Source organism: Pteropus medius, unplaced genomic scaffold (genome assembly GCF_902729225.1).
Source record: "Pteropus medius unplaced genomic scaffold, Ma_sr-lr_union100, whole genome shotgun sequence".
In the NCBI taxonomy this organism is placed as follows: Eukaryota; Metazoa; Chordata; class Mammalia; order Chiroptera; family Pteropodidae; genus Pteropus; species Pteropus medius.
In genome coordinates, this window is record NW_024352149.1 from 3,692,335 (window position 1) to 3,706,533 (window position 14,199).

At 34.2% G+C, this 14,199-nt stretch overlaps 1 protein-coding gene across 11 annotated transcripts in view; it reads right to left on the bottom strand.

The window, feature by feature from the left end:
• Positions 1-14,199, bottom strand: part of UTRN (utrophin) — a 446,059-nt gene that overhangs the window by 18,463 nt on the left and 413,397 nt on the right. For 10 of the 11 annotated variants that reach the window (XM_039846978.1, XM_039846975.1, XM_039846976.1 and 7 more), the window contains 4 exons: positions 7,847-7,983; positions 2,469-2,507; positions 2,176-2,241; positions 1,032-1,097 (listed from right to left, as the gene is read on the bottom strand). In XM_039846978.1, the coding sequence (XP_039702912.1) occupies positions 1,032-1,097; positions 2,176-2,241; positions 2,469-2,507; positions 7,847-7,983 (308 nt within the window). The remainder of the gene's footprint in view (positions 1-1,031; positions 1,098-2,175; positions 2,242-2,468; positions 2,508-7,846; positions 7,984-14,199) is intronic. The other variant, XM_039846980.1, reaches the window with a different exon arrangement.

Genomic DNA, 14,199 nt, shown 5'->3' on the forward strand with positions numbered 1-14,199 from the left:
ATGAAATGTACAGAAGTAGGTTAAATATGAACCAAGCATCACTAATATGCTATTATCTTGATTTGGGAATTGTTCCACAGTAACGGTACATGAATAATAATAACTACTATATTATTGTAAAGTATTAACATGCTAATCTTTGAAATTGAAAATTAATATGTCGCCTGAGAATATTTATTGATAAGGTTAATAAAACTATTTTAAAAATATTGATAGGGAGACATCCTATATTAGAGTACCTAAGGTATTTCAACTTGGTTCTCTCCATTGTCCTTTTTAGCATAAAACACCTAAGTACCATGTCCTGCAAGTTTCCTGGCAACCTTACAGATTCCCACTAGATCCAAACCACAATGAACACCTCAGTAAGTCAAGTAACCTTGACACTACTGAAATCTTTTAGACATCATTCCGAATTTAAAAGGTTAATTTCAAGGTGGGGTAGGGGAAGAAAAAATTCCAAAAGCAAGGTGACACACAACAACGTTAGATAAAATATCTGTCTAGAAAGGTTTTTAAAAAGTTTTCTAAAGTCAATTAGGTTTTTCTTAGTTGCTAATAAAATCAAATATTGGCAGAAGAGTTAACACTATTCAGTGAGGTGTGGATGGTACACGTCCAAGTATGTGTGGGTCATAGACATTAAATGGCAGGGATTATGGAGCAGAAGGAAAAGGATTTTACAGAAGGCAAATAGACTATGAATTACATTTGTTAAATTAACAAGAAATATCAGACAAATGGAGTGAACATCTATACTGTATTTATAAATAAAACAATCTGATTTTCCTGAAGCAGATTAGATGCCAAAAGCAGGGTTTTTTTCATTAACTTATAGAAATTAAATAAACATATCCAGTTTATACTGCCATGGCTTCAAAAGCATAAAATCTATGTAGGCATTTTTGCAACCATGCCTATCAATTTTGGTTTGGATCAAAATCCAGAGCCACAATCAGTGAAAGTTATCCCTGATAGCTGTAATAAAAACCTAGCCTTCCCAGGCACCACCAAATTCATGATTTACTTACACACTTCCTGTGGTCGAGCTGCTATCAGTGAGGAAAGACCCATTAGTCCTTTCCATCTGGGCCAGTCTGAAAGATGGAAATAAGGAGGTTACATAATGTGACCACATGAGGCACAGTCAACTGGATGCTCATCCTCAGTCATCCTTAAACTGTAATAATTCTCACAAGATACAGAAAGGTCCAAATCACCTAACAAAATTGTGACATTAAAACAATATTGAATGTTGAGTTACATTTCTATCACCACTGCCTTAAGGTCTGTGGGCCTTTATCTTACACCATGTTATACTGCCTCCTAATTAACCTTGCCTCCTAATAGATTTCCCAGACCCTCGTGTTGGTCTTCATTCTCACACAAACATCTATGTTCCTCTCATGTTTAAATACTCTCCATGACTCCCTATTACATGAGGACATAACCCAGGTCCTTAGCAAGTGAGCCCTTCATTATCATACTTGAGCTCTGTCCCTCCACAGCTCATCCTTGACATTCTCCCTACCTGCAGTTCTTCAAACAAGCCATGTTCTTTCCTAGCTCAATGCTTTTGAGTATGTTCTTCCATTAGTCCAAGCCTACATTTTCTCAGAAGTTCTATTTGGCGAAGACCCAGCTCAAATGTTACTATTTTTATGATGCTTGAACTAACCTTTTTAAGCACAGCTAGTTACTAGTACCACAGACACCTAATATACACTTCTTTTCTGAAGTTTCTATGTAGCATCAGGACCAGCATTATACTCTATATTGTGGGGGACTCTAAATTAAACACCTGTAATAAAACATTGGCATACATTTAATTACAAATGACATATTGTACATATTGTAACTCATATGTGCATCATCTCCTAAGAACACTTTCAATCCTTACTTTCATTCAATGAAACAGGATTATACTGCCTATATCCTGTTTGGATTCTCATGAGCTCACTAATCACATGCTATTTAGTTACTCTTTACACTCTTTATAGAATGTGTAGCAGGTGTTTGATAAAGTGCAAATTATGACATGGAAAGATGAGAGAGCCTAGATTCCAAATATAATGGAATCGCGACTCCTGCAAAATGGCATCCCTTCAGTCAAGGCAAATTAATGGTATTGGATTAATGGCAGGGCAGCTGAGGGCTCCTATCAGAGCTTCTTACCGTGTGGCATACTGTTCTATTCTTGAATGGGTATCGTCATGAAACAGCTGAGGAGACTGTGAAGGGCTATAAGGGAAAACAAACAAACAAACAGTTTTATACTCACATATTGATAGACGTTCCTATTAAAAATGTTAGCTTAGTTAAATAATGAATTTGCCATGCAAAGAAACCGCTAGGATTGTTCCCCGGGAGAAAGATTATTATTTTAGTACAAGAGTTTAGTAATTATCCCCATGCTAATAAAACCGATCAGAACAGCCTCTTCTGCATATGGAGCTATAAATACTCACTCATAGTGCTCTGGCCACATACTGATGAGTGTGATAGGACTGCAGAGAGGGGAGAGGGAAACAAAAGTCACAGAACACTTTATTGCAAGTCAAGACAAAAGCAGTCGGGGTTGCAGGGGGGTGGGTGATGCTGGGGGACCATTCTCAATTGTCTTTCTCTGCTATCTTAGGTTGCACTGAGGTCTACCATGGGGAAATCAAAAGTAACAGAAATCATTGTTTATTCTTGAGAAGATGCTGATATTCAAATGCCTGCAGAGGCCTTTTCACAGATGTTACAAGATTATTTGTTGCAGGACAGTAAACACATTTTGAAATAGTCTTATTGAAAAAAGAAATAGAATGCTCCAAAAGAGTTCAAAATTATGGGAAAAAATTAAAGATAATATTCCATAATATACTAAGGGGAGATGCAATCATATTTTTGTTTTTTCCTAGAGAAGAAAGGTAAACCTGCTCAGAAAGGTAAAGTTAAATATCAAAGGCTATATTATGTCTTAATGGCAAAGTTGCAATAAAATGAGACTTTTTTGATTCTTTATCCAAATCCTTACTTTCATTCAATGAAACGGGATTATACATTCTTTAAATGTAAACACTACAGTCTAGGCATACGGATCTCAACCTTATAGATAAACATCAAAAAAAAGATGCAACCTAGATATCTCTCCTGACCAAAAATTCCACATTATTAATAAAACTGAAAGCAACTTTTCTCGATCATGATACATTTTCTTCAAACAAAATTTTATCCACAAGTTCTATCTATGAAACTGATAAATTCATTCTGCTTGAACCAGGGTTTGGGTCTGGAGCTTAATCATTCAGTATTGTTCCTGGCCCTGAGGGTACCTTCCAAAATCACAACACTGCCTAGAAATCCCCATGTCTCCATGAAATATTTTTTGAAAACAACTGATACTAATAAAAGCTAGCTCAAAACTTAACCTTTTTGTTTGGGGGGGTGCGGGGAATGGGTAAAGGGAGGTACCAACAGAATAAATGTGGAACAAGTAAAGCCCGCAGAAAATGAATTAACACATATGTATTCCTAAAAAAAGCTTTGTTTTCATTCTAAATATGTGGTATACAAAAGTCAGGAATTGTTTAGAAAATACTTGCTTTTTTCCTATTTCAGTAAATATATGTATGTAAAATATAAAAGAAAAAATGAATGATCTCAATATTCTCCTGAATAGGAAAATAAATATAGATATTCTGAATAAAGTAAACGACATTACAGAATGCTGAAGGCCATTTTATTTAAGATGAAGTATCTAGAAACTTCAGACTGGACTACTAAAAATGTTAGTATTAATATCCGAATCATTTTTTTTTTCCTTTTTACAGAGAGAATATACAGTGGGGCCTATCTTGACTCATATCCCGGAGAGCGGAGGGAAAAGTCAAATGTTGTTGGGAGCATGCACAAGAATATTAGACAAGAATCGTCTTAAAGCACTGTCACAGATTTTCATTAACCTTTGTTATAGTTCAAATAGTAATTGATTTCAATTATAATATTGACTCCAAAAACTGAATCAGCTGAGATTCTTTCAAATTTGAATAAATGCATCTACGTGAACTTTATGTAAGAGCAGCTTATATAGCAAAGGTGTGTATGTGTGTGTATATTGAAGTTGGAAAGCTTTGCAAAACTGTCCAAATGGTTCTTGCGAAGTTCATTCAGCTAGCACAAAAGCGATTCATTGAACTAAGATAAGAATGGCAGAGGCAGAAAGCTGAACTGAAGAGTTCCTCAAAAGAACTGTTTTCATATGTGGAAAAAATTTCTAAGAAATAAAGATTTAAAAAGTAAACTTAAGACTTCATTGGCTTCAAAGTATTTTGATTTGTAGAGGGAAAAAAAAAACCCTTAAGAAATAAGCTTTCTCATTTAATCCTGGAAAAAAACGACAACAAGGCAATATTCTCACTGCATAGTTAGATTTTGTGATTAAAGGGGGTTAAAAATAAGATTAGACTTCATAATGCAGCCTATCCTTGCCTTCCAGAGTGGTGGCTGAACAGGGTGTTGGTTAATACACGCTAATATGCAAGGAATCAGACTCTACTAAATGTACTTAATATTATATGAAATATAACCCAGACTTTCTTTGAAAAACATAGTGACTCCTTTAGTGCTTTAAGTCCTGATCAGACTGTTCCTTAGGCTTCTAGTCCTTGGCCTTCTTAAATTTAGAGCTGCAAGCGGGGTCCCATTGTGCTCTAAATAAACTTTCAATGTCTCCCTGCTGCTCTCAGGAAAAACTCCAAACACCTTGGCATGGCTTAGAAGGCCCTTCATTATCTCGTTCCTGCTTCTCTCTCCACTCTCATTTCTTGCCATTATTCCCAGTTTCCCATCTCAGTTTCCAAAACAATCTCGACTCCAAGCCTTTGAAAATGGCTCCCTTTTGTCCTTCCACAACAAATACTGAATGTTTGGCTCTATTAATCTTTCAGGTCTCAGTTTAGTGGTCACTTCTTCCCAGTTCAGTGCTCCCATGACCATAATTATACTTACTATGAGTTGGTGCTTGCTGGAGTAAAAACTCAAAAAAATCAAAACAAAACAAAACAAAAACATGCCACACATCTATTCCACTGCAGCCAACATCAGGGAGAAGTGTCTACATTCATTCTTTAATCCTTAGGAAAACATATCTACCTTTTTAGCCAAAAATAATCTCTAACATTTCTCAAACTACTTTTGCCACTGTTTTAGCTTGTTTCTCAGGTTTGTTTTCAATGGTTAACTCTTTAATCGAATTCAACTCATTTATATTGATATATTTTTTGAAAAAAAAATATTGCAAAGTTATAAAATTAATTGGATAAACGTAGGCATGAGTTTACCTCCTTTTAGTAATATTCATTTTTCCCATAAATCCCCTCCATGCATACAAGTATAATTATTGGACAGGGGATAAGACATTACACTTTGCAGGGATAAAAGAGGAAGAAGCAAAAGAAAGTCTAATCAGCTTCATAAACAACTTCAACACATTTACCACTTCACTGGTTTTTCTGCAATGTTTTCCTCCCACAAATAGAAGAATAAACGAACTCAAACTTTTTACTACCCACTCACATAAACTGTTACACCAGAAGATTAAGTGGCTCTGTACTAGCAAGGACTTAGCAGAAAAATGAACTATATACCAAGTCTAAGAACATGTTTTAGGATTAAAAAAAGAAGAAAACCTGCCCACTCTATCCAGTAGTTCATAAATCTTTTTTCAAAATACCTCTTGTGACATCTGATTTAATGTTATATACTTGTTTTCTTCCTCCTGTTTTTCTCTCACTAAAAATGCTGATAAATTCATGTGAGATGAAATGAAGCATTTCAGAGTTACAGCCAAAAATCATAACACAAAATTATTTGGCATGATTTTCTGCTTTTTTTTTTTACTTTAACTGAATCACTCAGAATAGAATGATTGATGATGTCATTGTTTGACACTAAAAGGGCAAATTATCAAAAATGCTTAAAGAAGTATAAAAGATCTATCTACATGATTCATAGGAAGGATACAGATATTTGAAGCACAAAATGCCAATGGTTTATCAAAAGAGTGAAAGGCACATCATTAGATCAAACTTATCAAATTTCCCATAAAAATACCATGTAATAATTTTATGCTTCAAGCAGTTACTCCAAAGGTTAATTAGATCTGATACCAAAAGTGGTAAAGTTTTGTCTATATCATGAGGTATTCCGCTCAGTTAAACTATATATTAGATACTGAAACAAATAAGAATCTATTATCATAGAACCTGATAAAGAAAGAGACAAATACATAGTCACAGTACAAAGAGGACTAAAAATCTACCTTTCATATGGATTTAAGTATTTGAAAATCTCTCTAAACTGCAATTGCTTCAGTAAAATTCGTTCTAAAGTGAACTAAGGAAAAATGACTAGGAGGTATATATCTTAATTGTACAGTTTGAAATCAAGCATAGTTAACAAAAGTTTGAATTTTTCATATGCTTTAGATGTATATGTGGTATTTTGGACCTATTTACATACACAGCTCCATTATACCCCTGTATGCACATTGATAATATTACCTACAGAGGGACAAAGACATTCATTATGCTTTGGCCTTCTTCTACTACTTAGCGGCTACACGAATTAAAAAAAATTTCATTTGCACATAAACGTAGCAAAGCTCCTGGTCTATAGGAATTTATACAGAAAAAAATATTTGGACCAAATAGTTTATCCCTCTATTTTGACACCTTTAAGACATGGAGTGTCATGATAAACTAGACGATTACTGTTTTACTCTCTCTATGAGATTTGAAGATAAAGAAACTTTGACTTGGCAAAAATTGCACTCGAAACACTTTATACTTCTTCCTCTAATCTTCTCTACTGTATAACGCAGAAAACTCCACACTTCACATTTCTGAGCTTGTCTTCTAGAGTCATTTGAGAGGACATCTTTCTGTAACTAGAGCTTCACTATTCTTTATGACTAGGTGATAATTAGCAATAAAAGTTAATATTCTCCAAGATTCGAACACAAGAAAATTGTTTCCCAAGCATATTGATGCTGATATTTTAAAAAATGATTCAAAGATTTAAAAAGCATGTCTATTTTGATCTTGATATATAATTGTTTAGTAATTGAAAATTACTTTTTATATTTGTCCTGCTTCGTTTTCAAAAATATTTTTTCCATTTCAGGCTATAAATCGATATTTTTCCTTGCTTTAAAATCCCAAAGTAATTTTGCTACCTTGAAACTGTTTCACTTGTACTCGTAAACTCAAATTATATAATTTAAATAAATTCCATTTCATACTATATAAAGCTATCTCCTTTTGCTGCCTCCATGTTCAAGAAAAAAGAAATTAGAAATATAATGTGAAATTTTGATGAGATTTTAGCATAGGTAGATATCTGAAGCAAAATATTAAGTATTATTAATAAATTTATATTAAAATATATAAAATAACTGTGAAACATATTATAAGAAATAGTGAAAATATCAGCTCACAGCGGGAAAATGAAAAATGAATAAAATAATGACAAAGCATATAATACTACCATTTGCTTTAAGTATTTTTAAGAGAAAAGAGATGACCAATGCAAAGGTTGACATATTAATACATATTTTTAAAGTTTAGGAATATACGCAAAATCGAACATGGAATTTTAGTTATAACATTGTTAACAGCAAATAAGAAAGATTCATGTTGCAGAGACTGATTCTAAGTTTAACTGACCTCTTTTAGAATGAAACGTTTTTCAGAAACAAATTCTTTTTGGTATCAGACAATTTTCCTTGTGTCACTAACTTAATAAAAGACAATATCAGATATCAGAGTACTCAGAAATTTTAATATTAAATTAAACTTACGTTTCTAAGTTGTCACCTTCAAGAACTGTCTGGACAGGCAGGTAGCCAAGCCGAGGATGTTTGGCAAAGTATTTCTTTGATCTGAACTTATTCTTCAGCACCTTTGTGAAGTCTCGTACATCTTCCCCAGATGTTGTCTATGAGGTTGAAAAAAATTACACGTTTCACATTAAAACAGGAGATAACTATCTACAATAAGTTAGAGCAGATGTAAATTGATGCAATTAAATGACAACGGTTTCAGCAGGTTTATGTATTTTTGGAATAACACGATGTCATAAAAAATACATGGCAATCAGGACTCATCATTAAATATACCCAGCAATTAGGTTATATATTTTTATTTCCTGTTGAAAACAGGAAAACTAGCTCATTTGCCCAATATTTAAAAAATTGAGCCAAAAAGTAAAACTAGTTTTGGCAATGTTATTGCTTGGTTCCTATTACTAAAAAAGTTGCAATTTGCTATTAAATATTTAGGATGACAAAGATTTCTGGATATTATATGCTTTTCACTAAGGTGAAGAAATGAGGGTGAGCTATATAGCCTATGCTGACTTCACACAAGCTAGTATATACGGTAGTCTGGAAAAAGAGAAAGTAAATAAGAGAGAAAAAGCAGGGCCACGTTAATATTTTATATTATAAGGAATACTGTCATCATTTTCTCTGTCTTTTCCTAACCGTACAAACATATAATTTTGACATGGACTCCATTTTTAATGGTAAAATGTTACTGTTTCCTTAGCATTTCTAAATGATTAGTTTTAACAATCATTTATTATTAAGTGATAGTCACAAAAGACAGCATATTGTATGATTCCATTTACAAGAATTGTCCAGAATAGGTGAATCCATAGAAGCTGAAAGTAGATCAGCGGTTGCCAGGGGCTGAGGGGCGGAGGCAGTGGGGGAGGGGCAATGACTGCAAATGGGTAAAACGGATTTCAGAGGTGGGCTGAAATCTACCCCAGTGCCCACTCCCCACCCCATCCCTTAGTTCTCTAAGCTCGTTTTCTACTCTCTATCACCAACTCTTACTTAGTTTTTGCAACATGTTATACAAACATCAACTTCAGTCCTTCTGAAGATGTATTTAAAATATTTACATCACCTGCACAGAACTGAATTAAAAACTGGTCATCTGACTCCTTGTTGGCTATTAAATCTACAATTAGCTAGACCTCACTCCAGTCTACAAAACCAGAGAACTTTTCTTAATAACAAACTGAATGCTAAATACATTGGCTTACCTACTGCCTGCCCTCCTTTCTTGCACCCCCCACCCCGGTCTATCTTTCCCTTCATAAGCATGCAGGGCAAACAGAAGCTAAAATGATAGAATTATTTTTTAAAACAACTAAATTCTGAGTCAACACTTAACTTAGCAAGTTGTGTTCCTTTCTACTTGCTCTCATTCTATCTAAATATGTCTGCTCTGAGTAAATAATAAAGAAACGTTTGATTCTCTAGGTTTACAGACCAGAGAAAAAACATGAATAAGCCCAAGCTATTCATAGTCTAAAGTCGATTGTCACTTTATTAAAAAGAAAAAAAGTATAGTAAGGGCAGCCCGCGTTATCACTGGGCCTTGTCATCAGACCCCCAGTGTCAAGTCTTTTTCTGAGAATCAATGAGAATAAACTATATAAAAACCTGTAGTTCTGTGGATACAGATCTTCCCAAATGTAGAGAAGTGTAGGAAAAAAGCTGTTAATGAAAAGAAAAGGAACCCATGGCACTCTGTAGAGGAAAATGGTTGCTATGAGATGATAGCTTGGGGGTATTAAGATGTAATTAGGCAGAACAGGAGAAATGAGCAGAATACAGTTGGGGGTAAAGAAGGAAGGTTTTAGAGAAGGAATGCCTGGGACTGAGAATAAAGCCAAGAAGGTACGTCATCTGCTGTAAAGGACATTTGGGTCTTTTACAATGGGTATCGCAACTGTAGATCATTAAATTTTTAGATCTGTTAACCTTGAATATTTCAGTTAAGGGCGAAAAGTGGAAAGCAGCTTTCCATAATAGAAATGCAAAAAGAAGGCTCCTATGCAAAGATAAGCATTTATGACCCAATTTACTTCTATGTCTGCTTTTAACACATTATTAATATACAGGGAGATAATGAAGTAATGGGCTCCAGCTTTTACTTGGCCTTCTCCATTTGGCAACCTAAAGGTTTTCATCTCTTAGGTCAGTGTTTCTTGGGCCAAATCCAGATTTTCCATTCAGGCAGCCTCGAGTAGGGTGAGTGGGAGAAGAGGCCAGATGCACCAGGCCACTTACCCAGCCTGTCTCAGCCAGAGCAGTGAAAAAACACAATGGTTTTTCATATATTCACAGAATTGTACAAATATCACCACTGCCTAATTCCAGAACACTATCATCACCCCAAAAGAAGCCTGCACCCATTGACGGTCATTCCCTTTCCCCCACTGTCTCCTCCCCTCAAGCCCCTGGCAACCACTAATCTACTTTCTATTTCTATGGATTTGCCTATTCTGGATATTTCTTATAAATAGAATCACATAATATCTGGTCTTTTGTGACTGGCTTCTTTCACTTCCCATAATGTTCTTCTAGCTTATCTACTTTTGGGTTTCAACATAAGCTCTTGCTTGGGAAGTAAAATGACATATCATTCAAAAGTGCAAGTCTTATTCCACATCATATATTCTTTAGCTAAATACATTCAAGACATAGAAGAACAAAGCAAAACCAACCAACCAACCATCCATCCATCCAATATCAAACAAACAACATCTATCTGCCTCCCAAAAAGTTATATAGCAGGAGCTGAAATTAGAGTTTCTGATAATGCTCAAATTTAATATTTGAAAAAAGTTAGTGCATTCTCATGCAGAAATGACACATTTTTATTTCTTCAACAATTTTCACATTGAGGATAAAACCTGTCACCAACGGTTGTAATCTAAAGGCACTAAATTCATTAATGCCATAAACTGTATGCAATATTAAAAGAAAAAGTAAAATGTAATTCATCCCATGGGAACTAGATATTATATTCGGGTTAGTAGAATGTGATTATTTGGTTGGTACAGAGCCAAGGAAATGAATTAAGCCTATTCTGTCACCAAAAAAGTTAAAAGATATTTTTACATATCTGATCAAATGTGCTATTTAATGACAGTACCTAAATTTTCTCTGTTTTAAAGTGCTAGAGCAATGGTTTGGTAAAAAACTAAAAAGAAGACCACTCACTTATCTTAAAGTGTATAATCAAACAACTCTATCTTCATGCTAGGTATAATACTTTGTTCTTTCTCTTTTAAAAGCAAATAACTATTTATACTATGATATGAAGATGCGATTGAAAGAATCACTCATTACTACACAAATTATCTAATTTTAAATTTCCATGCATTTCTTGAAAGACTAGGTTTTCATCTATTGCTGTAATAAAGAAAGAGGGAGAACAAAAGATTTTGTAGATCTCATTACGTGAAACGAGGGTAACATATTGGCACAGAATTCTGCCCGATAAATAGCTTTCCTTCAAACTCTTTTTACCATTAAGGAAAGTGAGATTACCATCAATTTTAAGACCCATAAGAAAAAAGACACTAAGACTTTCAGAGATCCAGACCTCCGAGGTCAGTAAGGAGAAAGATGCTCTTGCAAACATGGGTCCTTTTACCATACCAGCACTCTGTCACTTCTTTTTTCTATCAAACAGTTTTAAGTTTTTAAGAGAAAAAACCCATAGCCATCAACTAAAATACCTATTATTACATTCTGAATTTTCCCTTCATTTTAAATAAAGTACTGCTAAGATATACTATGCCTGCTTTTTACAAAATTTTTATTGAAATGTCTAAACTACAACTAGATAGACCTCACCTTCCTGAGAAAAAAGAATAAAATTACCAGCTCTTCGACCATGGAGAGATAACCACTCTTAAAAGGGTTGTAACTGGACTGATTTTAAAAAAAAAATCCTTTTTATTGTAAAATAAAACACAGATATATAAAATTATATACAACAAATGCATGGCTTAATGAATTATAAGATGAAGACCACATTTAGTTAGGAGATTCAGCTTTGCCAGACATTTCCAGAAGCTCCTTCCACAAGCCTTGTTTTAATTATAACCCCTCCACATTCTCCATAACAACTATTATCTTCATTTTTATAATAATAATCTTCTTGTGTTTTTAAAAATCGTCTTATCACTCCAATGTCTATCCTTAGATACTACAGTTTAGTCTTACACATTTAAAAAATCTAATATATTTTAAGTCACTTTTAATCTACAGGTGTCTCTTCCACACTTGCAATTGCCTTACATTTTACCTGCTGGAAAATTCAGGCAATTTGATCTGTAGAGTTCTAGAGTCTGTATTTTGCTGATTGCACATTCAGCATGTCCCTCAGTCCTTTGGCAATCCTGCGAATTGGCAGCCGGATGCAAAGAATTCGTCAGACTCAGGTCTGATCTTTATGGCAAGACTATCAGCAGTGTTTGGTAGGATTACAGGAGACCCATCATGTCTGGTTCTCTCGTCTATGTGATTCTAGCAGCGTCCATGCTAAAGGCCTCCCCATTCATCTGGTGGGAGCTTCAAAATGGCGATATTCTATCATTCATTTTCATTTGTTAGCTGAAATAATTTTATAAAAACATATTCCCATATCTACTATGTAGTCACTCAGTGGTATAGTTCATTCAGAAAGGATAGGGTTACATGTTTAATTTTTCCCTTTTATGGTCCTATTTTCCCAGTAACAAACTGGTTTCCTATCAGCTTCCAAAGATGACCAATTAAAAAAAATTTAAATATCATTATGAATTCATAGATTTTTAACACACTTGATAGGTTTTGCTCTATTGAAATTATTATCATTACTAAAGCTCAATTTATCCCATCTTAGTCCAATAGGAGCCTCTTCTAGTTAGTCCCATTCAGCTTAAGCTCTGCAGGTAACAACAGGTTTAATGCTCTCCACCAGTTCTTAGAATGTTGTTTCTCTAGTTATTTTGGTTTCCTGTCTAATAAATTCCTCAAGAGCTGCTTGTAGGACCAATATCACCCAAGTTCTTGCATATTGTTGATAGTTGTCCTGTGTCCTTAACTAGACATAAGAAGGTTGATTTTTCTGGATATAAAATCTTAGCTCACACATTTTTTTCCCTTAAGTTTCTTAAATACTTTTCTCCATTTTCTTTTGGTATAAAGCACTGCAGTTGAAATCTTTGATGATTATTTAGTTTTCTTTCCTTTTGAAGCTGTGTTTTTGTTTGCATGACCAAAGGAATTTTTCTTTTACTTTACAGTTCAGTAATTTTACCAGAATCTGCCATAGTGCTGGTCATTCTGAGTCACTGTTCTCAGGCATGCGATATGCTATTTGAGTAGACAGTTCCACTTTTTCATTTCTTTTTTTGGGGAGAGGGGGAGGAGTTTTTCCTGAATTTTTATTTTTAGTGTTTGTTCTGTCTTACATTGGGTTTCTTTTTCAGAGTACAAATTGGCAGTTACAAAATAACCACAGGAATGTAAAGTACGGCATAGGGAATATAGTCAATAATATCATAATAACTATGTATGGTGCCAGGTGGGTACTAGACTTATCGGCGGGACCACTTTGTAAGGTATCTAACTGTCTAACCACCAAGCTGTATACCTGAAACTAATATAATACTGAATATCGACTATGATTGTAAAGTACAAATAATTAACAAAAACATTTTTTTAGTTAAAAAAAGAAATTGTTGGTTACAGTTTTGACCTCTTCAATGAGCACATATTTCTGGCATCCTTTATTACTGATATTATTTTGTTCTTATATCTTTTTCTTATAATTGCTTTATGTTAGATTTAATCTTGATATTTTTTGGTGCTTAATTTTTTTTGAAATGAATGTTCCAAATTCACTGGAAACTTTTAGAATGAAGTAGAGGTCATGAAATCTTTTCTAACTTCACAGAGCTCCCTCTCCATTTGCTTTTGTGAGATATTAAACTGTTTTACTACTTCAGCACAAAAAACTCTTTCTATTAACACTAAAGATCCACAAAGCAAGACATAAAATGGGGGTATTACAGTGATGCCAAATAACCTAAAGGCCCAAACACCCAATTTCTAATTACTTAGCATCTTAAGCAAAACACCAAAAAGAACTGCAAATAATGAAACAGAATCATATTGATTTTAAATCTCCCCAAAATTGCTTTGGTCAATTCATAACTTGCGATGGCAGTATTATCTAATTCCTTAACAAATATTCCTGGATTTTCATTTATTTTTATTTATTTTTATTTTTTTAATGCCTACAGCACCTGGTCTTCTTCCTAGGTGGTCTCCCATCCAAGTACTAACCAGGCCTGACC